The sequence below is a fragment of the Heptranchias perlo genome, chromosome 31 (assembly GCF_035084215.1).
Source record: "Heptranchias perlo isolate sHepPer1 chromosome 31, sHepPer1.hap1, whole genome shotgun sequence".
Classification (NCBI taxonomy): Eukaryota; Metazoa; Chordata; class Chondrichthyes; order Hexanchiformes; family Hexanchidae; genus Heptranchias; species Heptranchias perlo.
The window spans coordinates 33,239,023-33,262,052 of record NC_090355.1 but is presented as its reverse complement, the minus strand read 5'-3'; the positions used below and the strand labels follow the sequence as shown (position 1 = coordinate 33,262,052).

The 23,030-nt window shown below is 42.1% G+C and overlaps 1 protein-coding gene across 1 annotated transcript in view; it reads left to right on the top strand.

Moving 5' to 3' along the window:
• Positions 1-21,954, top strand: part of pomt1 (protein-O-mannosyltransferase 1) — a 41,787-nt gene extending 19,833 nt beyond the window's left edge. The window contains exons 10-20 of the mRNA XM_067969918.1: positions 416-546; positions 979-1,074; positions 1,509-1,601; positions 5,322-5,418; positions 7,254-7,346; positions 9,947-10,067; positions 12,304-12,401; positions 15,337-15,450; positions 16,325-16,451; positions 19,701-19,878; positions 20,066-21,954. Of these exons, the coding sequence (XP_067826019.1) occupies positions 416-546; positions 979-1,074; positions 1,509-1,601; positions 5,322-5,418; positions 7,254-7,346; positions 9,947-10,067; positions 12,304-12,401; positions 15,337-15,450; positions 16,325-16,451; positions 19,701-19,878; positions 20,066-20,258 (1,341 nt within the window). The 3' untranslated portion in view covers positions 20,259-21,954. The remainder of the gene's footprint in view (positions 1-415; positions 547-978; positions 1,075-1,508; positions 1,602-5,321; positions 5,419-7,253; positions 7,347-9,946; positions 10,068-12,303; positions 12,402-15,336; positions 15,451-16,324; positions 16,452-19,700; positions 19,879-20,065) is intronic.
• The last annotated feature ends 1,076 nt before the right edge of the window (positions 21,955-23,030 follow it).

Genomic DNA, 23,030 nt, shown 5'->3' with positions numbered 1-23,030 from the left:
TTGTCCCTTGGTTGGAAGGGGGAAAGCAGAAAGGTTCCTGCACCTGATCGCTATCCAGCAACCCTTGTTACAAGTGTAGATGTAGGGTAAGAGGAAGATGAGGCTTAGTTCCAATGGCTTCTGGTTGAATAGTCTGCCAGCATTCATTGTAGAGGCTTACATGTGAAGGACCACGTTGATAAGGTACCAAAGAACAACTGTGGAACTATACCCAGCGAGGAGTCAGCAGCTTCAGGAGAGGAGGAGAGCAGGAGAAAGAATGGTACGTTTGGGGCAGGGAGGATTGCAGAAATGATCTGTTCCGTCGTATTGACAACCCTCGACTTCATAAGCACAAAAGTTCACCAAAAAATATATAATATTTGAACATGATTTCCCAAGCGGAGGAGAAAGTTGCATTTTGTTTCCTTTACAGGGCGGCCTCGCGAGGATCACACAGGGTCAACCTCTTGAAATAGCCTATGGTTCTCAGATTACACTGCGGAATGTGTGGAGCAAACCTGTTCCCTGCTGGCTCCATTCCCACAAGAACACGTATCCTATCAGGTAAAGCAGTATGTGACCAGGAAAGCACGATAAACATTCTGATCCTGTGAAATATCGTTATTTATGGACTCTGGGCACACAGTACACAGATGGGGAGCTGGTGTAATAGACTGCTGGACAAGTTAATGATTCTCATACCCAACAGTTTGTGTGTACGATTGCTGCAACTGCCCAGCGCTTGAACATACGCTCCATCAACATACAATGAACTTTGTAAGGGAGGCTTAAGATAATCAGGCCCATCATATTCATCCTGTCAATTAGATGGTGCAGCACCCTCCCAAAGTAAGTAATGCTAAATCCTGGGGAGGCAAAAAACGGAGAACGTAGACTTGAAAGCATATAATCTAGGCTGACATTTCGGTGCAATACCGAGGGAGTGCTGCATTGTCAGAGCTGCTGTCCTTCAGCTGAAATTTTGTGTGTTTGCAGGTATGACAGTGGCAGTGGTAGCTCCCACCAGCAGCAAGTAACCTGCTATCCCTTTAAGGATGTGAACAATTGGTGGATCATAAAGGACCCTGGCAAGTATGTGATAACAGATTGCTTATTAACGTAACCATGAAAGGGCAGCATGTAGGAACATTAGAAACTGCTCCAATGTGTAAATAGTGACTTCTGCTCGTACGGTTTGAGATTGGTTCCTGAATCGTACTATGATGCTGCATGCTTACCGCTGTTTTTAGCATTGGTGGTAATCCAGAACAAAAGAAAAGTGGCGGCAGGAGTTGTGATCATGTGCAACGGAAGATTCATTTGTTTTTCCCAAATCCCAAGTTTGACACTCAGCAGTGGCCGTATGCACTTCCTGAGATGGAGTACCAAACTTTTTTTTATATTGGGGAAATGTCTGAGACTGGGAACTGAATCATGATCCTACATTCCACTGTCAGGCTATTGGCCGACTGTTATTTTAACCTAAACTATGTAGACTCTATAATGTGATTACTTTCTTATTTCAGACATGAGCTGGTTGTCAGCAACCCCCCTCGTCCAGTTCGACATGGTGATCTTGTGCAGCTGGTCCATGGGATGACGGCACGTTACCTTAATACGTATGTTCAGCATACCTGCTGTTACCTTGTTAGCATTTTCTGTATTTCATCACCTCGCATTCGCACTTTGTGTTGATCAATCTGTGCAAATGAATAATTGAGAGTTTTTCTGTTCCTCTCTAACAGAAAACTTCATTCACCCTTGTGTATATTGTACCTAAATCGGAATATTTAGCCAATTGAATTGGAAGATAATTGATTATAAAGAGAAAAGCTGTGAATGCTGAAAATCTGAAATAAATGCAGAAAATGTTGGAAATAGACAGCAGACCCACAAGCATCTTTTATCTCTTCAGATGGCGATGGGTTTGCTTTGTTTCCAGCATCATTCTGTGAACAGGAAGATGGTGTGCTAAGATTATCTTGTATTTAAATCTCTCGCGCGTCTCTGTAAATGACTGAATTTTAAATCGCAACAATTTATTTTTGCTTCTGACGAAAATCTAAACTCTTTTTAGCATCATTACAGATAGTTATTAAAAAAAATCCTCCTTTCCTCCTACTTATGGCATGCAGCATTCCTCATCTGAATGAACAGATAGGCAATCTGTTCTTGGGTCTTTGCTAGTGACTCTGTCAACTGGCCACTGCAGAATGTGTGAGAGTTGGTGGAGATATTAATCCCTGATTTGTTTGTTTTTGTTTCTCCCCTTCTTAGTTGGTGTTTCTGCCTGACTCAGTGGGCAACACCGCCACCTCTGGGTCAGAAGGTTGAGAGTTCAAACCTTGCTGTGGGATTTACGCATATAAACTAGGCCATGGGATTTAAACATATAATCTAGACTGACACTCCGCCACTGCAGTACTGAGGAAATGCTGCATTGCTGGAGGTTCAATCTTTTAGATAGATGATGCTTTAAACTGAGTTCCCAGATGCCTGGTCTGATTATTCAGGTGGGCATTAAAAATTTCAGCATTCTTCAGAAAAAGCAGGGGGGATTTTCTATGCCCTGATCTGCGTTCCTCCCTCAACCCACGCCACTAAAATTTCAAAGTAGTTCATTGTCTGTGAAGCGCCTTGGTGTGTTTGAGCAATGCGATAAGGTACAATAAATGCATCTCCCCACAAGTGTCTTTTTAAATCATACTTTTTTTTTGTAATGATGTGGAGATGCCGGTGATGGACTGGGGTTGACAATTGTAAACAATTTTACAACACCAAGTTATAGTCCAGCAATTTTATTTTAAATTCACAAGCTTTCGGAGGCTACCTCCTTCCTCGGGTGAACGATGCGGAAATGAAGTCCTCGAAATGAAGTCGCATTTATAATTCACAGAACAATGCTGGTGATAACAGACAGTTTTTTCAACTGCCCGTTGCCAAGGCAATCAGTGTGCAGACAGACAGGTGTTACCTGCCAGGTCTCAGAATATACAAATCACCAAAAAAAACAACAAACAAAAAAAAAAAGAGATAGAGAGGTAGAAACATAGAAAAGACAGCAACTGACCCGTTATATTAAAAACAGATAACATTTGTTCGCTGGTGGGGTAACGTGTAGCGTGACATGAACCCAAGATCCCGGTTGAGGCCGTCCTCATGGGTGCGGAACTTGGCTATCAATTTCTGCTCGACGATTTTGCGTTGTCGTGTGTCTCGAAGGCCGCCTTGGAGTACGCTTACCCGAAGGTCGGTGGCTGAATGTCCTTGACTGCTGAAGTGTTCCCCGACTGGGAGGGAACCCTCCTGTTTGGCGATTGTTGCGCGGTGTCCGTTCATCCGTTGTCGCAGTGTCTGCATGGTCTCGCCAATGTACCATGCTCTGGGGCATCCTTTCCTGCAACGTATGAGGTAGACAACGTTGGCCGAGTCACAGGAGTATGAACCATGCACCTGGTGGGTGGTGTCCTCTCGTGTGATGGTGGTATCTGTGTCGATGATCTGGCATGTCTTGCAGAGGTTACCGCGGCAGGGTTGTGTGGTGTCGTGGACGCTGTTCTCTTGAAAGCTGGGTAATTTGCTGCGAACGATGGTCTGTTTGAGGTTGGGTGGCTGTTTAAAGGCGAGTAGTGGAGGTGTGGGGATGGCCATAGCGAGGTGGCCATAGTATTCGCACCCCAATACGCCAACATTTTCATGCACAAGTTCGAGCAGGACTTCTTCACTGCACAAGACCTCCAACCAACACTATACACCAGATACATCGACGACATTTTCTTTCTATGGACCCACGGCGAGGAATCACTGAAGAGACTACACGATAACATCAACAAGTTCCATCCCACCATCAAGCTCACCATGGACTACTCCTCAGAATCAGTTTCTTTCTTGGACACACGAATCTCCATCAAAGACGGGCACCTCAGCACCTCACTCTACCGCAAGCCCACGGACAACCTCACGATGCTCCACTTTTCCAGCTTCCACCCTAACCACGTCAAAGAGGCCATCCCCTATGGACAGGCCCTGCGAATACACAGGGTCTGCTCAGACGAGGAGGAACGCGATGGACACCTACAGACGCTGAAAGACGCCCTAGTAAGAACGGGATATGACGCTCGACTCATCGATCGACAGTTCCGACGGGCCACAGCAAAAAATCGCATAGACCTCCTCAGGAGACTAACACGGGACGCAACCAACAGAGTACCCTTTGTCGTCCAGTACTTCCCCGGAGCGGAGAAACTACGCCATGTTCTCCGCAGCCTTCAACATGTCATCAATGACGACGAACACCTCGCTATGGCCATCCCCACACCTCCACTACTCGCCTTTAAACAGCCACCCAACCTCAAACAGACCATCGTTCGCAGCAAATTACCCAGCTTTCAAGAGAACAGCGTCCACGACACCACACAACCCTGCCGCGGTAACCTCTGCAAGACATGCCAGATCATCGACACAGATACCACCATCACACGAGAGGACACCACCCACCAGGTGCATGGTTCATACTCCTGTGACTCGGCCAACGTTGTCTACCTCATACGTTGCAGGAAAGGATGCCCCAGAGCATGGTACATTGGCGAGACCATGCAGACACTGCGACAACGGATGAACGGACACCGCGCAACAATCGCCAAACAGGAGGGTTCCCTCCCAGTCGGGGAACACTTCAGCAGTCAAGGACATTCAGCCACCGACCTTCGGGTAAGCGTACTCCAAGGCGGCCTTCGAGACACACGACAACGCAAAATCGTCGAGCAGAAATTGATAGCCAAGTTCCGCACCCATGAGGACGGCCTCAACCGGGATCTTGGGTTCATGTCACGCTACACGTTACCCCACCAGCGAACAAATGTTATCTGTTTTTAATATAACGGGTCAGTTGCTGTCTTTTCTATGTTTCTACCTCTCTATCTCTGTTTTTTTTTGTTTGTTGTTTTTTTGGTGATTTGTATATTCTGAGACCTGGCAGGTAACACCTGTCTGTCTGCACACTGATTGCCTTGGCAACGGGCAGTTGAAAAAACTGTCTGTTATCACCAGCATTGTTCTGTGAATTATAAATGCGACTTCATTTCGAGGACTTCATTTCCGCATCGTTCACCTGAGGAAGGAGGTAGCCTCCGAAAGCTTGTGAATTTAAAATAAAATTGCTGGACTATAACTTGGTGTTGTAAAATTGTTTACAATTTTTTTTTGTAAGCAGTGTTATGCCAGCAGATGTGCCATTCAGCCAACTGGGAATACTGGTTCATATTACATTTAATTATTGGATAAATAATAATGAATGCATTTATTATTGGCTGTGATGAATTTCATTGTTTTGTTTTTAGGCATGACGTTGCAGCTCCCATGAGCCCTCAATGGCAGGAAATTTCTTGTTATGTCGATTACAACATCTCGATGCCAGCACAGAACCTGTGGAAAGTGGTAAGTGCTGAGTGAGATTTGTGAGGGCTATCACAAATGCTAAATCAGTGGATTTCAAACCTTTGTGTGGGAGATCCCCTGCAAATAATTAACACACCCCCAGGGCCCTCTTTGTCTGCTTTCCAAAAAGAATTGTAAACAATTTTACAACACCAAGTTATAGTCCAGCAATTTTATTTTAAATTCACAAGCTTTCGGAGGCTTCCTCCTTCCTCAGGTGAACGAAATGAAATCCTCGAAATGAAATCGCATTTATAATTCACAGAACAATGCTTGGTGATTACAGACAGTTTTTTCAACTGCCCGTTGCCAAGGCAATCAGTGTGCAGACAGACAGGTGTTACCTGCAAGGTCTCAGAATATACAAATCACCAAAAAAACAACAAACAAAAAAAAACAGAGATAGAGAGGTAGAAACATAGAAAAGACAGCAACTGACCCGTTATATTAAAAACAGATAACATTTGTTCGCTGGTGGGGTAACGTGTAGCGTGACATGAACCCAAGATCCTGGTTGAGGCCGTCCTCATGGGTGCGGAACTTGGCTATCAATTTCTGCTCGACGATTTTGCGTTGTCGTGTGTCTCGAAGGCCGCCTTGGAGTACGCTTACCCGAAGGTCGGTGGATGAATGTCCATGACTGCTGAAGTGTTCCCCGACTGGGAGGGAACCCTCCTGTGAATTATAAATGCGATTTCATTTCGAGGATTTCATTTCGTTCACCTGAGGAAGGAGGAAGCCTCCGAAAGCTTGTGAATTTAAAATAAAATTGCTGGACTATAACTTGGTGTTGTAAAATTGTTTACAATTGTCAACCCCAGTCCATCACCGGCATCTCCACATCATTCCAAAAAGAAAACAGAGCTATAATTGCCACAAACCATTTTTCCCATTAGTGTGCAGCAACTAAAATGACATGTTAATAAGTCTGATGGGTGACCTCATAGAGGTCTTTTAAAATTATTACAGGGTTTGATAGGGTGGACGTAGAGAAGATGTTTCCACTTGTGGGGAGAGACAAAAACTAGGAGCTATAAATATAAGGTAGTCACCAATAAATCCGATAGGAAATTCAGGAGAAACTTCTTTGCCCAGAGAGTACTCGCTACCACATGGTGTGATTGAGGCGAATAGCACAGATGCATTTAAGGGGAAGCAAGATAAGCAAGTGAGGGAGAAAGGAATAGAAGGATATGCTGATAGGGTGAGATGAAGAGGGGTGGGAAGAGGCTTGTGTGGAGCATAAATGCCAGACAGACCAGTTTGGTTGAATGATCTGTTCCTGTGCTGTAAATTCTATGTAACAAATACAGAAAAAGGGCAGACACAAAACTGATAAGATCTCCTCGTAGACTCATTAGGATTCAGGAACTCCAGTCTGAAAACCACGGTGTTAAATTTCTATTTGTTGCACAGGCTGCAGCATCGCAGTTGTTAAGTGAACATATCAACAATATAGTCACTGTTTGAAATGTGAATTCCAGTGATTCTACTTTAATTCCTGCTTTTATACAGCATGTACATTACTTAATTTTACACAATATCTGAATCCACTCTTTCTCTAAGCTGCACGTACATGCCAGTGCCCCCATGGATTAATGCATAGCATTGTATTTAAAACTGGTTACTGTGATCTGGTATCATTGGATCCAGTTGCATCATTTATTTAGGCTCGCTAAGATGTGGTATTCCAAACGACACAGGTGGGAATATAGAAATGGAGATGAGGTCCCGTTGCTTCTGGAGTGTCCCCCCTCTAACCCAACCCCAAGACTAGAGTTTACTAATCTTTTGTTTCCCATTAAATTTTCAATTCCATTTTTTTTTTGTTTAAGGAAATTGTCAATCGTGAAACTGAGAATGAAGTGTGGAAAACTATCTTATCGGAAGTGAAGCTTTTGCATGTGAACACATCCGCAGTGTTAAAGGTAAGTTTGTACAATAGGCACAGACTGTTAATGACCTTAGTATTCCATGTCTGTTGCAACGTTTAAAGTACATATACTCTTATTATGCACCACTACAAACCACATTCACAGGATCTGCACACAAGTATATGTTTAACCAAGAGCTCTAACCTTACTGATAACAGCTTAGATGTACTAACCTCGCAGGAGTTTGAATATCTGGAGGGTACTGCACATTCATTGCCCTTATACAGTCATATAAAGAATTAGTATATCTGGATCCTTTTTGTTTGATAACAAGCTTGAGTAGTCCTGTTATAATTAATTTATTCCTTTTGCCCTCTTATTTACTGGCTGTGCACTGTTCCTGTATAAACACTTAATGCGTTCATTAAATTCCTCTGTGCATTTCTTTAACATTAACCTGAATATACCCAATAATCTGTATTATATATTGCAATTGTTCATATCTCTTTACTATTGTAGTTTGTTTATATCTCTAGTGATGCACCATTTGACTTTATATTACTGGTCATATGTCTAGTTTTTCAAGAAAAATCTGTCTCTGCTACATACAATGCTCCCTGATGCCTTCTAAATGTATTTAAAGACTTCCTACCTCTGTGAACATTGGGAGATTTTCCAGTGACATACAGTCAACTATTAATTCAAAGGTTCTTAATTCAAATTATCTGATAATTCAAGTTTTTAGCAACAAATTCCCACTTTGCTGTTATTTACATTGCTAAATTCAAATTATTAGATATTTCAGTTTTTTTGGTGCAAACATGCTTGAGTTATCAGAAGTCGAGTACATGTACAGGGCCCATGTTAAGCGAAGAGTTCCATGATGAAAATAGGAATTGGTGTTTAGAATCCCACCATGTCTGATGAGTAGTGTAATCCCTGATGCTATTTACAATGAGGCTGTGTATCTGTGTTAACATGTCCATAAGCCTTCAAGAATGAAGTTATTTTAGGTCGCTGTCACAGGATGTAACTAATGATGCTAATTCCCCATTGCATCTCATTTTAACTGGTTGCTGGATTACATAGGCCCTGTGGAGTGTTTTCAATCATGTTTATTGCAGTCTGGCAGCCTCTGAGACAGTGACATATTACACTATAGTTGTCTTGAATTGAACGGCGTAATCTGTCCCTTTAAGTCGGTCTCTTAACTGATTCAGGATGGAAGGGATGATGTCTCCCCATAATTTTGACAGCATGTATCATTCTAAAAATCTGAAGAGTTTTGGGGTATTTTTTTAAGAAAAATTTGGACAGAACTGAAGCTAGTGGGAAGTTCCAACTAAATTTATTCAGCACGTTACTGACGAGAATATTTAAGGAAATTGCTCCTGGAAGTGAGTGCTAGATTTCCCCCCCCACCTTATATGAGTACTGTTTGTTTAGAGAACCTTGTTTTTGATACCTGTATCTTAAAATCCTTATGTGGGATTGCTAGGGGTATCCGATTGATGCTGTAACAGATTGTGCTGCCTGGGAGCGGGTAAGGGTTAGATGTGCTTTTTTTCCATTCCCTGCACTGAGGATTCCTTACCTTGATTGTGTCATCGTGGAGCCAGCTGGATTCCCACAAAGAAAATTGGAAAGTTAGTCTTTCTGTGCAGAGTTCAGATGCCTTCATTAGCTCACTGAAGCAACATTGAGAGAGTCTTGAGTGTAGGTCACATCCGTTCTTGGGCAGGTATTGTAATAGGAGACCCAATGCTAAAAGTTTATTTATGGGTTGTATTTGATCGTGTATTCCTCCATAAATGGAATAAAGCACGCCAATAAATGAAAGGGAAATCGTGTTTGACAAATTTATTAGTTTTTTGAGGATTGTACAGGGCTTTGGTGAGACCACACCTGGAGTACTGTGTACAGTTTTAGTTTCCATATCGAAGGAAAGATATACTTGCCTTAGAAGCAGTGCAACGAAGGTTCACTAGATTGATTCCTGGGATGAGAGGGTTGTGTTATGAGGAGAGGTTGAGTAGAATGGGCCTATACTCTCTGGAGTTTAGAAGAATGAGAGGTGATCTCATTGAAACCTATAAGATTCTGAGGGGGCTTGACAGGTAGATGCTGAAAGGTTGTTTCCCCTGGCTGGAGAGTCTAGAACTAGGGTGCATAGTCTCAGGATAAGGGGTCAGACATTTAGGACTGAGACGAGGAATTTCTTCACTCAGGGTTGTGAATCTTTGGAATTCTCTACCCCAGAGGGATGTGGATGCTGAGTTATTGAGTATATTCAAGGCTGAGATAGATTGATTTTTGAACTCTAAGGGAATTAAGGGATATGGGGATCAGACAGGAAAGTGGAGTTGAGGTCGAAGATCAGCCATGATCTTATTGAATGGCAGAGAAGGCTCGAAAGGCTGTATGGCCTACTCCTGCTCCTATTTCTTATATCTGCAACAAGTCCATCTCTTAGATGTATAGAGAGCTTTTCATTTAGGAAGCCTCTGCCTTTATTTATCTGTCCCTTTCAGCTTCTGAGGAAAAAAAAAGAGAAAATGTGATTTGAAGTTTGCATGATCGGTGCCATTTTAAACCGTTCTCTACTCTGCAAACATCTCAGTCCTGTGATGTTTTATTGTGATTTTCCCTTGTAGCTAAGCGGTACTGCTTTGCCTGATTGGGGGTATCACCAACTGGAGATTGTTGGAGATAAAAGCTCTAAAGTTTATCACCAGAACATGGCGTGGAATGTCGAGGAGCACCGATACGGAAAAAGTAAGGCTCATTGTTGACTACTAAAAACAGAGCTGAAGTTGAGGACATAGTGGGGAATCCAAAAGTATCCATGCTTGCAGAGATGGGGATTTTAAAATTCTCATCCTTGTTTTCAAATCCCTCCATGGCCTCGTAACCTCCTCTAGCTCTACAACCCTCCGTTATCTCTGCGCTTCTCCAATTCTGGCCTCTTGTGCATCCCCGATTTTAATCGCTCCACCATTGGCAGCCGTGCCTTCAGCTGCCAGGCCATAAGCTTTGTAATTCCCTCCCTAAACCTCTCCACCTCTCTACCCCTCTCTCCTCCTTTAAGACCGTCCTTAAAACCTACCTCTTTGACCAATCTTTTGGTCACCTGTCCTAATATCTCCTTATGTGGCTCGATGTTAAAGTTTGTTTGATAATCGCTCCTGTGAAGCGCCTTAGGATGTTTTACTACGTTAAAGGCGCTATATAAATGCAAGTTGATGATGACGACGACCACCGGCACTCGGGCAAGTAGAGTGTAAGCGTGGTGCTGGTCCGGACACACACAATACCCCCCTCCCCAAACCGTTTCCCAGAAGTACAGCAGAGGGAAATAAGTCAGTGCCCTACTTGAAGCCAGGACTATTGCTCAATGTAAAAGGGACCCTTTTGGTCCTGCTTTCTCCCTCCCCATCAGCACACTCCCAAACAATTCAATTGCTTTGAACCTTAAACACACATTGTTCCTTGTGTACGCACAGACATGCCAACATCCAAAATGTATTTTTCTGCAAACACCATTCTATTGAAATGTACAATAGCTTTACAGAAATGTCTGTCTTCAAATTTTTGAAAAATGAATTAAAAGGCAAAAAATCAAGAGGCTCTTGCTTTGCTGCTCTGGTTTGTGTGAGGGTATTTGAGCCCCTTGATCAGATTGTTGCCTTGTAATCATTACCAACTATCTAAATATTAGTCAACAAAAGTGCTCAAAATGGAATACATGTAATTGACCCTGTATTAGTTGGGAATATGCGGCCCATGGAATAAAAGGGGCAGTAGCAACATGGATACAGAATTGGCTAAGTGACAGGAAACAGTAGTGGTGAATGGTTGTTTTTCGGACCGGAGGGAAGTATACAGTAGTGTTCCCCAGGGGTCGGTGCTGGGACCACTGCTTTTCTTGATATATATTAATGACTTGGACTTGGTTCTACAGGGCACAATTTGAAAATTTGCAGATGACACAAAACTTGGAAGGGTAGTAAACAGTGAGGATGATTGTGATAGACTTCAAGAGGATATAGGCAGGCTGGTGGCATGGGCGGACACGTGGCAGATGAAATTTAACGCAGAAAAATGCAAAGTAATACATTTCAGCAGGAAGAACGTGGAGAGGCAATATTAGCTAGAGGGCACAACTCTAAAAAGGGTGCAGGAACAGAGGAATCTGGGGGTGTATGTGCACAAATCATTGAAGGTGGTAGGGTAGGTTGAGAAAGTGGTATAAAAAGCATACGGGATCCTGGGCTTTGTAAATCGAGGCATAGAGTACAAAAGTATGGAAGTCATGATGAACCTTTATAAAACACTGGTTATGCCACAACTGGAGTATTGTGTCCAGTTCTGGGCACCGTACTTTAGGAAAGATGTGAAGGCCTTAGAGAGGGTGCAGAAGAGATTTACTAGAATGGTCCCAGGGATGAGGGACTTTAGTTATGTGGATAGACTGGAAAAGCTGGAGTTATTCTCCTTGGAACAGAGATGGTTGCGAGGAGATTTGATGGAGGTATTCAAAATCATGAAGGTAGAGTAGATAGAGAAACTGTTCCCATTGGCGGAAGGGTCAAGAACGAGAGGACATAGATTTAAGGTGATTGGCAAAAGAACCAAAGGTGACATGAGGAAAAACTTTTTTACACAGCGAGTGGTTAGGATCTGGAATGCACTGCCTGAGGGGGTGGTGGAGGCAGATTCGATCATGGCCTTCAAAAGGGAACTGGATAAGTACTTGAAATGAAAAGATTTGCAGGGCTACAGGGATAGGGTGGGGGAGTGGGACTAGCTGGATTGCTCTTGCATAGAGCAGGCATGGACTCGATGGGCCGAATGGCCTCCTTCCGTGCTGTAACCTTTATGATTCTGTATGAGTTTTGTAATGCAGTGGATATTTCCTCTCAAACTTTCAGGCATTCCCATATGTCCTTTTCTATTTCAGAAAGCTGGCTTGCTTTTTAAAACTTATCCCTTTTTTCACTTTCACACCCAGGTGAGGAACAGAAGGAGAGAGAGCTGGAGCTTCAAACTCCAGCACAGATGGATGTCAGCAAGAACATGAGCTTTATGGCCAAATTCCTGGAATTACAAGTAATGGAACCATCAATTTTATGGACGTCACATTTTTATATAGTAGGCAGAACACATATAAAAAGGAAAGCCTTGCATTTATATAGCGCTTTTCAAGACCTCAAGACGTCCCAAAGCGCTTTACAGCGAATATCTTTTAAAGTATCATCACTGTTATAATGTAGGAAACACGACAGCCAATTTGCACACAGCAAGGTCTCACAAACAGCTATGAGATAATGACTAAATAATCAGTTTTAGTGATGTTGATTGAAGGATAAATATTGGCCAGGACACGGGTAGAACTCCCCTTCTTCGAAATAGTGCCATGGGATCTTTTACGTCCACTTGAGAGGGCAGGTGGGGCCTCAATTTAAAGTCTCATCCGAAAGACGTCACCTCAGACAGTGTAGGACTGCACAGTACTCCTCAGTACTGCACAAAAGTGTCAGCCGAGATTATGGGCTCAAGTCTCTGGAGTGGGCCTTAAACCCACAACCTTCTCACTTGGAGGTGAGAATGCTACCACTGAGCCAAAGCTGACACCCAATTAATTACAATCAATTCTTTTAATAAGTATGCAGTCAAAATTGGTGACTTTTTCACAATACAATTAGCTTAGGAAATTTAACCAGTATTTCCCTTGTATCTGTGGATCTTCGATTTTTCTGTTCTCTGCATTTAATTTTCTTTTATCTTGCCATTCGCACTCAGTTTCATTGTTTAGCCAGAAGAGGTCTATGCTTGGCTAACATTAGGTCTATTTATGTAGGGGTCACTCACTGCTCATGATAATTTTTGCATCTCTGGAAGACTGGTTTAAAACCAGTAACATTTCCGTATTTAAGGTGATCCAAGCTGCAATGGTGGAGGTTGGACTTTGCACTTGGGCTCTTTAGCAATCCGATTTAGGCTGGTAAAAGCCATGGACTTCTGTATGGTCGTCATCAGTCATGCCAAGTACCAGCCAATGAGACGTGTGGTAGGTCTTGTTAATATTTTCTCCTCCTGATTTCTTCTAAATCAAACTTCCCCAATTTTAGAGGTGGAGTATTCCACCATCACAAAAGCCTGCTTCTACTGACCCGGCTAAGATCTGCCAATATCCATCCACGGATATTGATAGATTTAAACCCAAGCTATCCAATGGGGATTTCAACATTCTGTCCTATACCTATTGAGAAGAGTTGAGCAATAATGAGCGCTTGATGTTCAAGCATCCAGCTGGTGTTCTTGAAGCACTTTTTAAAAAAAAAAAATTATTCCATTGTGCTTCTGAATAATCCCTCTGACCCAAACACAATCCTCTCAGTATGGATCCAAATCCTCCTTTCTGCTCAACATGACTGGTAAATGTTACTGCTTCCTCTGCACTTGCTCTCACACTGAGAGAAAACTGGGAATACTATTGGGGACAGGGCTATTCCAGGTTCTCCCACTCTGAAATTGGCCTACTCCCACTCTGGAAAATAGGCAGATTTCAGTTTCTGAAGGATAGATGCACTTTCAACTAATATTTGCTGCTCCTTATGTGAAACCATGATCAGGAGATAGCATTCACATTTAATACACTGTCACACTGAACAGGAAGGAGACTTGGAAACATTTTGGACAGAAGTTGACTTGGGCATCTAGGAGAGTATGAGGCCTGGGTGCATCAGAGATGAGAGGAAATTGGAGGCTTGCAGAAAATGATAAAATTCCAGAGTTCAAACACTGCCTTCTGTACTGCGCCATCTTGGGGTACAAGTGCTGTAGCCTCCACGGTTGGTAGTCTAATGGGAGGCCTCAATTTATCCCTGGGCTTTCATTCATTGAAAAAAAATGTAAAAATCAGTGAAGTGTCCACTCATGCATTCAAGCATGAAAAACTTGAGCAATTTACTGAAGGGTATGTGCTCAAAAGAAGTTAACTGAATTCAGCAATAAAGCAAACTAGGCTGCTCTAGTATTTTTGTGTTCTTGATTAAAAAGTTGAATATAAAGAAGAAATGTAAAGTTTTATGTTCCTATGAACAGTTTATCGTCCAGCCTCCCTTATGTAAAATTGATATGAATATGGGCTGTAAAGTGTAGAGTTTATTTTGTAAGCTACTTGTACAGGAGAAGTAGAGAGTTGGAACTCAAACATCCTGCAGCCTAAAATGCTAACACACAGGTTCATTTACTTGATTCTCTGTGAGTTTGTAATCCAGCCTTGCCATCACAGTAAGTAAGAAAGAAAAAAGACTTGCATTTATATAGCACCTTTCATGATCTCAGGACATCCCAGAGCGCTTTTGAATTGTAGGCGCTGTTGTAATGTAGGAAACGTGGCAGCCAATTTGGACAAAGCAAGGCCCCACAAACAGCGATGTGATAATGACCAGGTAATCTGTTTTAGTGATCTAGGTTGATGGATAAATATTAGCCAGGATGCCAGGGAGAAGTCTCCTGCTCTTCTTTGAGATAGCGCCCGTGGGGTCTTTTACATCCACCTGAGAGGGCAGATGGGGCCTCGGTTTAACGTCTCACCCGAAAGATGGCACCTCCGACAGCGCAGCACTCACTCAGTACTGCACTGGGAGTGTCTGCCTAGATTTTGTGCCCAAGTCTCTGGAGTGGAACTTGAACCCACAACCTGCTGACTCCGAGGTGAGAGTGCTGCCACTGAGCCACGGCTGATGAGCACAGCTGCCTTCCCACAGGAAGATGGAATTTTGGAGGGAGAATCATCCTGGGTGCTCTTGCACCTTTCCCACTGACCAGTTATTCAATGCCATTGGCAGGGGTGTTGGTGCAGGCTACCGGTCCATCAGCAGCAGGTTGTTCATGATGCAAGGTGAAGAGGAACTTGACTGGTATATATTGCAGAATTCGAAGACATGCTGATATTGTGAGGGAAGTCAATCTTGACTGAGAAGATTATAAATCAGCACTGTTGTATTAATATGAGCTTCTTCTGTATTTTCTTCAGCTGAAGATGTTGATGTTGAAGAGTGAAGAAACTGAGCACAAGTACAGCTCGTCCCCTCTAGAATGGATAAACATGGACACCAACATTGCCTACTGGCTCCACCCCAGCACCAATGTAATGAAGAGATTTAATTGAACAATATTTATATTTTTGTTATAAAGATGTGTGGGTGATATTAGCAATTCACATCTGGGATTTGCCTACTTTTTTTTCCTTTTTTTTTTCTCTGACGCATAAAAATTGCTGAATTCTGGTGCAAAATGCCAATGCAGACTGAATCTATTGAAATGACTTCCTTGTAAATTGAGACCAGGCTTAAACTAAAAAGCAAAAACAAGGTATTTGCTTCTAAAATGGATACAAATTGATGTCCTGCCCACACTGCAAACTATTCCTCAGCTGAGATAATGAACAACCTACTCCTATCAATGCCACCCTATAACTGGCTTAAAAAGGTATGAGAGGGGGACACTGGTGGCTTGGGGTGACAATTTTCCTTTGTTTCCAGTGAACAGCCACCTCCCTTATTACATGGCAATGATCAGGCTCTTTTTTTTTCTCTCTCTTCTCCACCCAATGGAGATGTTCTCTGTCTCCACTAAGTAACTTCCTTAATAATTCACCTGAGATCTGGAGCTCCCCATGAGGGAAATTGCGGAAGCAAACCCAAGTCCCACCACAGCCAGCCCATGGCAAGGAGGATTGGTACACAAACGCACTACACCACTGGGCTCCCCAACTACAGTCCACTCCTGTTCATTTTATGCTTTTTGCTCAAAAAAAAAGTTTGAATTATCCAGTAACTTGAATTAAGCAATTTAAATACAACAGCACAGGAAGCATGTTCAATTTGAATGAATAGTTCAAATTAAGCAAACTTTTTGAATTAAAAGGAGTAAACTGTAATTTCAGGACTGTTAAAAGCCTCATTAGGTTAAGTAGCTTGTACAGCATCTATAAATTTTGAATTCCTAAACTTATTCCACAGGCGCAGATACAGCTGATTGGAAACATTGTAACATGGTCCTCAGCAACTGTTGGAATTCTTCTTTATATAGTCCTTTTCCTCTGGTATCTGCTGAGGCAGCGCAGGAGAATCTACACCATCCCAGAAGGTAACTTTTGCTCAGATACCTTTTTTGAGAAAGTGTCTATTTTTGAGAGATTTAAGATTAAAAGTGAAACAAGTTTTAGCTGCTGCTCCTACAGACACCAGTTGATGCACACACAGCCTTTCATCTGTGGGAAAAAAAGACTTGCGTTTATATAGCGCCTTTCACGACCTCAGGACATCCCAAAGCGCTTCACAGTCAATGAAGTACTTTTGAGGTGAAGTCACTGTTGCAATGTAGGAATCACGGCAGCCAATTTTCACACAGCAAGCTCCCACATACAGCAATGTGATAATGACCAGATAATCTGTTTTGGTGATGTTGGCTGAGGGATAAATATTTGTCTAGAACACAGGGTAGAACTCCCCTGTTCTCCTTCGAAATAGTGCCATGGGATCTTTTATGTCCACCTGAGGACAGATGGGGCCTCAGTTTAATGTCTTATCCAAAAGACGGCACCTCCGACAGTGCAGCACTCCCTCAATGTGAAGGTGATTAAGTTGCTTGTTTACTCCTGTTAAGATTTTAGCAGTTGTTCTGTTTTGTTAAGCAAATTTGTTGCAGAACAAGACTGAGAAGTTTCTGTTTTACAATATCTCCAATGTCCTGTCTGATAAAACTGATCCTGCACCTATCTGCCCTGTTTGGCAAGCATTTGATGAGATTGGCATACGGTGGTGATTTTGGTCCTGCACTAACAACCCAGGGGTCCTGACTTCCAGTCTCACCATATCAAGCTGTGAAATTGAGTTCAATGAATCTGAAATAAATGACTAAAAGCTATTTTGTCGTTTTTTTAAAAAAAATGGTTCACAAATGTCTTTCAGTGAAAGCAATTGGCCATCTGTATCTGGTCTGGTCTATACATGACTCCAGCCACACACTATGTGGTTGTCTCTTAATGTCCTCTGTTTAAAAGAAAACTACACGGTGTAACTAGGGATGTGCAATAAATGTGACCATGTCGGCATTGCCCACATCCTGTGAACAAATGTAAAACAAAATCTGTGGTGTAATATGTAGCAATAAATTTCAATCCTTAGTAATATTGTCAAACACAAGGCCTGCTGGATAAATATGTATATTTGTATTGTGTAGAATCATGCTAGATTATCATCTACCCTCTCATCCAAATAAACCACTGCACAGGTTCGAACAAAATATCTGAAGGACAGCAGTAACCTAATTCAAGTTCCTCTATATTTCTTTGTTTAGTGTACAAATGTGGACCTACTGATAGACTAATGAAGGAATATTATTCAGTCTTTCAAGAAACAAGATAACCTGTTTCTGTGAAACGGTAGTTTGTTTAAAATTAAGTCCATGTAATGTATAAGGGACCTGAAGCCATAGAAGGATTTGGTGCTTTAACTTTTAAAGGACTGCCTGAAATGATTTGTGTTACTTACTAATGAGCATTAGAATCCTGGAGAGTCCTTCCTGCCTTGTTCTTTGTCTCTGAAAGGCAGGTGCACGACTATATTTCTGGAATAAGAACAAAAAATGCTGGAAATACTCAGCAAGTCAGGCAACATCTGTGGAGAAAGAAACAGTTAACGTTTCAGATCGATGACCCTTCATCAGAACTGGAAGAAGTTGAAGATTAAACAGTTTTTAAGTAAGTACAGAGCCAGGCAAAAGGAGGGGAGGAAAGAACAAAAGGGAAGATCTCTGATAGGGTGGAGGGCAGGAATGATTAAATGACAAAAGGGATGATGGTGCAAGGCAAGGAGGGTGGTAATGGGACAAATAAAGAAACAAAAGATGGGTCTAGAGGAGCTGTAAATGGCAACAGCAGAACCATTACCAGTACCTACTATCCGAAAAAATGGGAGCAGTGGTTATGATCTGAAGTTATTGAAATCAACATTGAGTCCAGAGGGTTGTAAAGTGCCTAATCGAAAGATGAGGTGCAGTTCCTCAAGCTTCCGTTGAGCTTCGTTGGAACAGTGTAGGAGGCCAAGGACAGAGAAGTCGGAGTGGGAGTGGGAAGGGAAATTAAAATGGCAAGCGACCGGCAGGTCAGGATCATACTTGCAGACTGAGAGGAGGTGTTCAGCAAAGCAATCACCTAATCTGCAATTGGTCTACCCAGTGTGGAGGAGACGGCATTGTGAGCAGCAAATACAGTATACTAAATTAAAAGAAGTACAAGTAAAGCACTGTTTCACCTAGAAGGAATGTTTGGAAGGGGAGGGAGCAGGTAAAAGGGCAGGTGTTGCATCTCCTGTGCTCGCAAGGGAAGGTGCCATGGGAGGAGAGCGGGTGTTGGGGGTGATGGAAGAGTGGACCAGGGTGTCAAGGAGGGAACGGTGCCTTTGGAATGCTGAAAGGGGAGGGCAGGGGAAGATGTGTTTGGTGGTGGGATCGCGTTTGAGATGGCGGAGGATGATACGTTGAACATGGAGGCTGGTGGGGTGGAACGTGAGGACAAGGGGGACCTTATCATGGTTCTGGGAGGGAGGGGAAGGGGTGAGGGCAGAAGTGTAACTTCTTCCAGTTCTGATGAAGGGTCATCGACCTGAAACGTCAACTCTTTCTTTCTCCACAAATGCTGCCTGATTTGCTGGGTATTTTCAGCATTTTCTGTTTTTATTTCAGATTTCCACCATCGGCAGTATTTTGCTTTTGACTATATTTCTGGACATCTGCTGTTGAAATTGTATGATTTTTCTTGTTTCAGTATTTGCCCTGTAATTGTCAGGATGTGAACATGCTAATAGGGTTTGCAGTTTAACTGGTCAGTCGAATATCTACAAAGTTTGTGATGTCTTGGTCGACCAGTACACCCTGTCTAGGCCTTTGGGCTATAAGTTGTGCAGCACTGCTTTAAGTGTTTGTTCATCATTCAGTGGACACTTCTTGACTATGCTGCTTGACAACTGCATGCACAGATTAAAAAAAAGAAATTATGCACTTGCTCTTCCAGGCAAAATATGCTTCATGGAGTTTGTGGTAAGAGTGAGAGAGTGTTCATTGGGAGGTTGCATGGTTACAAACTGCATCAAAGTGCACTTATTTTTGTTTTTAATGTATTTCAGTATAAGTAGTTTTAAACACATATTTGACTCTCCATATACCAAAGAGAATGCACTCTGGCATTAAAAGGTCAAAGAAGTTGTGAATTACTTGTACTGTGGGAAGTTCCAATTGATAAAATATTGCCATCTCACAAATACCCACTCAGTTTTTAGTGTTTCACTGCTGTTATTGATTTGGATGTTCCTATTGTCTCTATTCTCCCTCTGTTAGATTCCTGGGAGCACTTAGTTCTGGCTGGAGCTGTCTGCATTGGAGGATGGGCTGTTAATTATCTGCCTTTCTTCTTGATGGAGAAAACACTCTTTCTGTATCATTACCTACCTGGTCTCACCTTCAAAATCCTCCTCCTGCCCATAGTTCTTGAGCACATTCATAATCACATCCTCAGGTATGTATGGTGCAATTTTATTTTGAACAAAAGCTACTAATCTTTTGAGCTGCTTCTTCCAAAATTCTCATTACATTTTCAGTAATCTACTTAACAGCAAAACAAATGTTTTCATGTTAACAGAGCCATAAATCTAATCTAGCGTTAACTATTATGAAACCCTGAACTACTTTTGTTCCCATTTCAGGTCTTCTGTCTCTAGAAACACCTTCAGTGCTGTGGTCCTAGCTTGGATCTCCTCCATCTACCTGGTGTATCAGACCTTTAGTCCTCTCACATATGGGTACCCAGCTCTCTCAGCATCCGAGTTAACTGCGTTGCGCTGGAAAGACAGCTGGGACATTCTCATACGTAAACGGTGGCAAACAAAAACGGGATGATATTGTCCTTTTTATGAGGCAAAGGACAGCATATTGGCTGCAAGATAGGAGTGAGCTCTAACTTTAGAATGCAAGCACTTTAAAGGATTATGGTTTACACCAATTTACACTAATTTTGCGATCAGGCAGAAAGGTAGAGGGTAGAATTATTGACCATCAATAATTTACCTATGTATGAGTGCAGTGAAAGGGAACTTCTGATATCGATGTGATGCTGCATCGTCAGTTGATGTATTGAGAGAGCTCTACAGTGCATCAGACATGGTACAATCTGTTTGCCTCATGGCGCTTAATGCTGATGCTGAACACTAAAAGGAAAATCCTCCACTGTCACGCTTCATCCTGCTTTTTAAATAAAGATTAATATCGAGAGATATTACAGTGGCCTAGTGGTTATAACACTATAATCTGACCCAGATGGTCATAAGTTTGAGTATTATGGTTACTTCTAACTTACCCAAATTGTGATGATTTGAAAGTTCTTTGTTGTTGCACTGGGTTTAGTGCCTTATTACAGGAGAGCTGTCCAATCAGCGGGAGGAAAAACTTGCTATTGCCAATCTTGCCTAACTGTAAAGGAGCCTCTTGTAGGCTGATTATGAAATGACACTCACAGAGGTTGTGAAGATATTCCCGGCTCATCCAATTCATTGAAGGATCTGAAAACACATGTAGAGGCTGTACTTTTTTTTAATCTGTCTGGGGGAAAAAAAATCTGTCCCACTTTTTTCTGTAATTAATTGATTGACTTATTAAGTTTTGTATTTTTTTCTGGGGTGATGAACTAAGTTTGACCTTCTGTTACATTGTGATAATATCTCATGTCAATGCAACTAATACTCAGAATTTCAAACCTTCCCCTGCTTTGTTCTAAATAGAGGTTTACACGGATGGCTTTAAAATCAGGAATACAAATTGAGTACATGAAATGTCGAACATATTACTGTTACAGATAAGTCTGTGTGTTTGTAGAGTGCATAATTGTACTGTAATCATTATGATCGTCTATTAAAGTTCTGTTCTTTGAGGCACATTTGATCAATGGTTTACGGTAAAATTTGAGTTGATAAAATATTGGTCCTAAATAGGGACTAACCAATTAAGAGTGCATCAAGCTAAGCAATAGTTTGTGGAGGCTGTGAGTTGACATACTGTGAATAGATTGAAGCTACAGTATTACACTAATACGGATTTAGTTCTGGAGCATCTATTAAGAATGAAACACGGAAGTAAGCTGATGTTTTTAAGTTTTATATTAGTCCCTGCAGGGCAGTCCAAGGTGGCCAAAAGTGGCATAATCTAAGTATTGCCTCTGTAGCACCCAGGAGCTCAGCAAATCTAGAAGTAATCAGTTGACTACGTTGAGACAAAATAATGCTATGTTGACCAAAAAGGTGACGAATTTTACCTCTCCCTTTAACTTCTAGTCGTACATGAAAATAAAGCGTAGGCACTTTTGGAAGGAAGCTTTATATGATAGAAGTTCATTGGTAATGAAAACAGATTTGAAAAAATTATAATTGTAAAAGCACAAATCAAGTTTTCTTTATAAGCTATATTCTTTGGAAATAATGCAGTTGTGGTACTTGTGATTACTACACTTCTAAAAGATGTTTCTTCTGGGAAGAAGTGTAAATTGTACAGCCTGACTTCATTAATGCTAGACTGATAAAGAAGTTGCATTCTTAATTTGTGATCATTTGTCCATACTGGTGTGAATTTAGTAATACAACAACTTGCATTTATATAGCACCTTTTAACATAAAAAAAAAAGTCCCAAGACACTTCACAGAAGAAAATGGCTGCCAAGCCAAAGGGGGAGATATTGGAACGATGACCAAAAGCTTGGTCAAAGAAGTAGGTTTTGAGGAGGAGGGGGAGGTAGAGAGGTTTAGGCAGTGAATTCCAGAGTGTGGGGCCTAGTGGCAGAAGGCACTGTCCACAATGGTGGGGCAAAGGCACAAGAGACCAGAGTCAGAGCAACGTAGGGTTCAGAGGGGGAGGGGATGAAAGGTGTTAGAGATAGGGAGGAGCAAGACCATTATTGGATTTAAACATAAGGATGAGAACTTTAAATGTGAGGCATTGGGGGAACAGGAACCAAAGTAGGTCAGAGAAGACTGGGTGATAGGTGAGAGGGACATGGTGCGGGACAGTATACAGACAGCAGAGTTTTGAATAAGCGGAGGTTCGAGAATAGGAGGCCAGCCAAGAGAGCATTTAAACACCGACATGATTATCCTGATAGGATTAACAGAGGTGCTAACGTGATGGTTGGCAATGTTGGTACAGTGCATACCGCTTTCTACTCATTTACATTGGGGAAAAAAAGGTGTTAAAAATCAGATCTAACTTGTACTGTTTTCATTTGGTGCCTCCACAGGTTTTTAAGTTGGATAATCTTCACCGATCGCTACATGTTATACTTTGATTTTCATTTCCCATTCAAGTGAACTGGAAACAAAGTCTGTACTTGATTCAATTTCATTTTGAGTCTACCTGCTTTGAAATTCCTTCACTGGAAACAATCTCTTTGGAAGCCACATTGTAAATGAACTTTTGAAAGAACCCAGCCAAGTCTGAACGCCATTCCAGACATGACCCCCAAGGTGGCTTGCCCTAATCCATACACACCTCGCTGCCCTACCTTTTGAAGGAGACCTTTGTGCCAGAGGATGCTCCATGCATGGATTTAAAAGAGTCAAAGCAAGAAGAATAAGCAAGATGCCAGGTACTGTCCCACTAAATCAATAGTGATCATTGAACAGATAA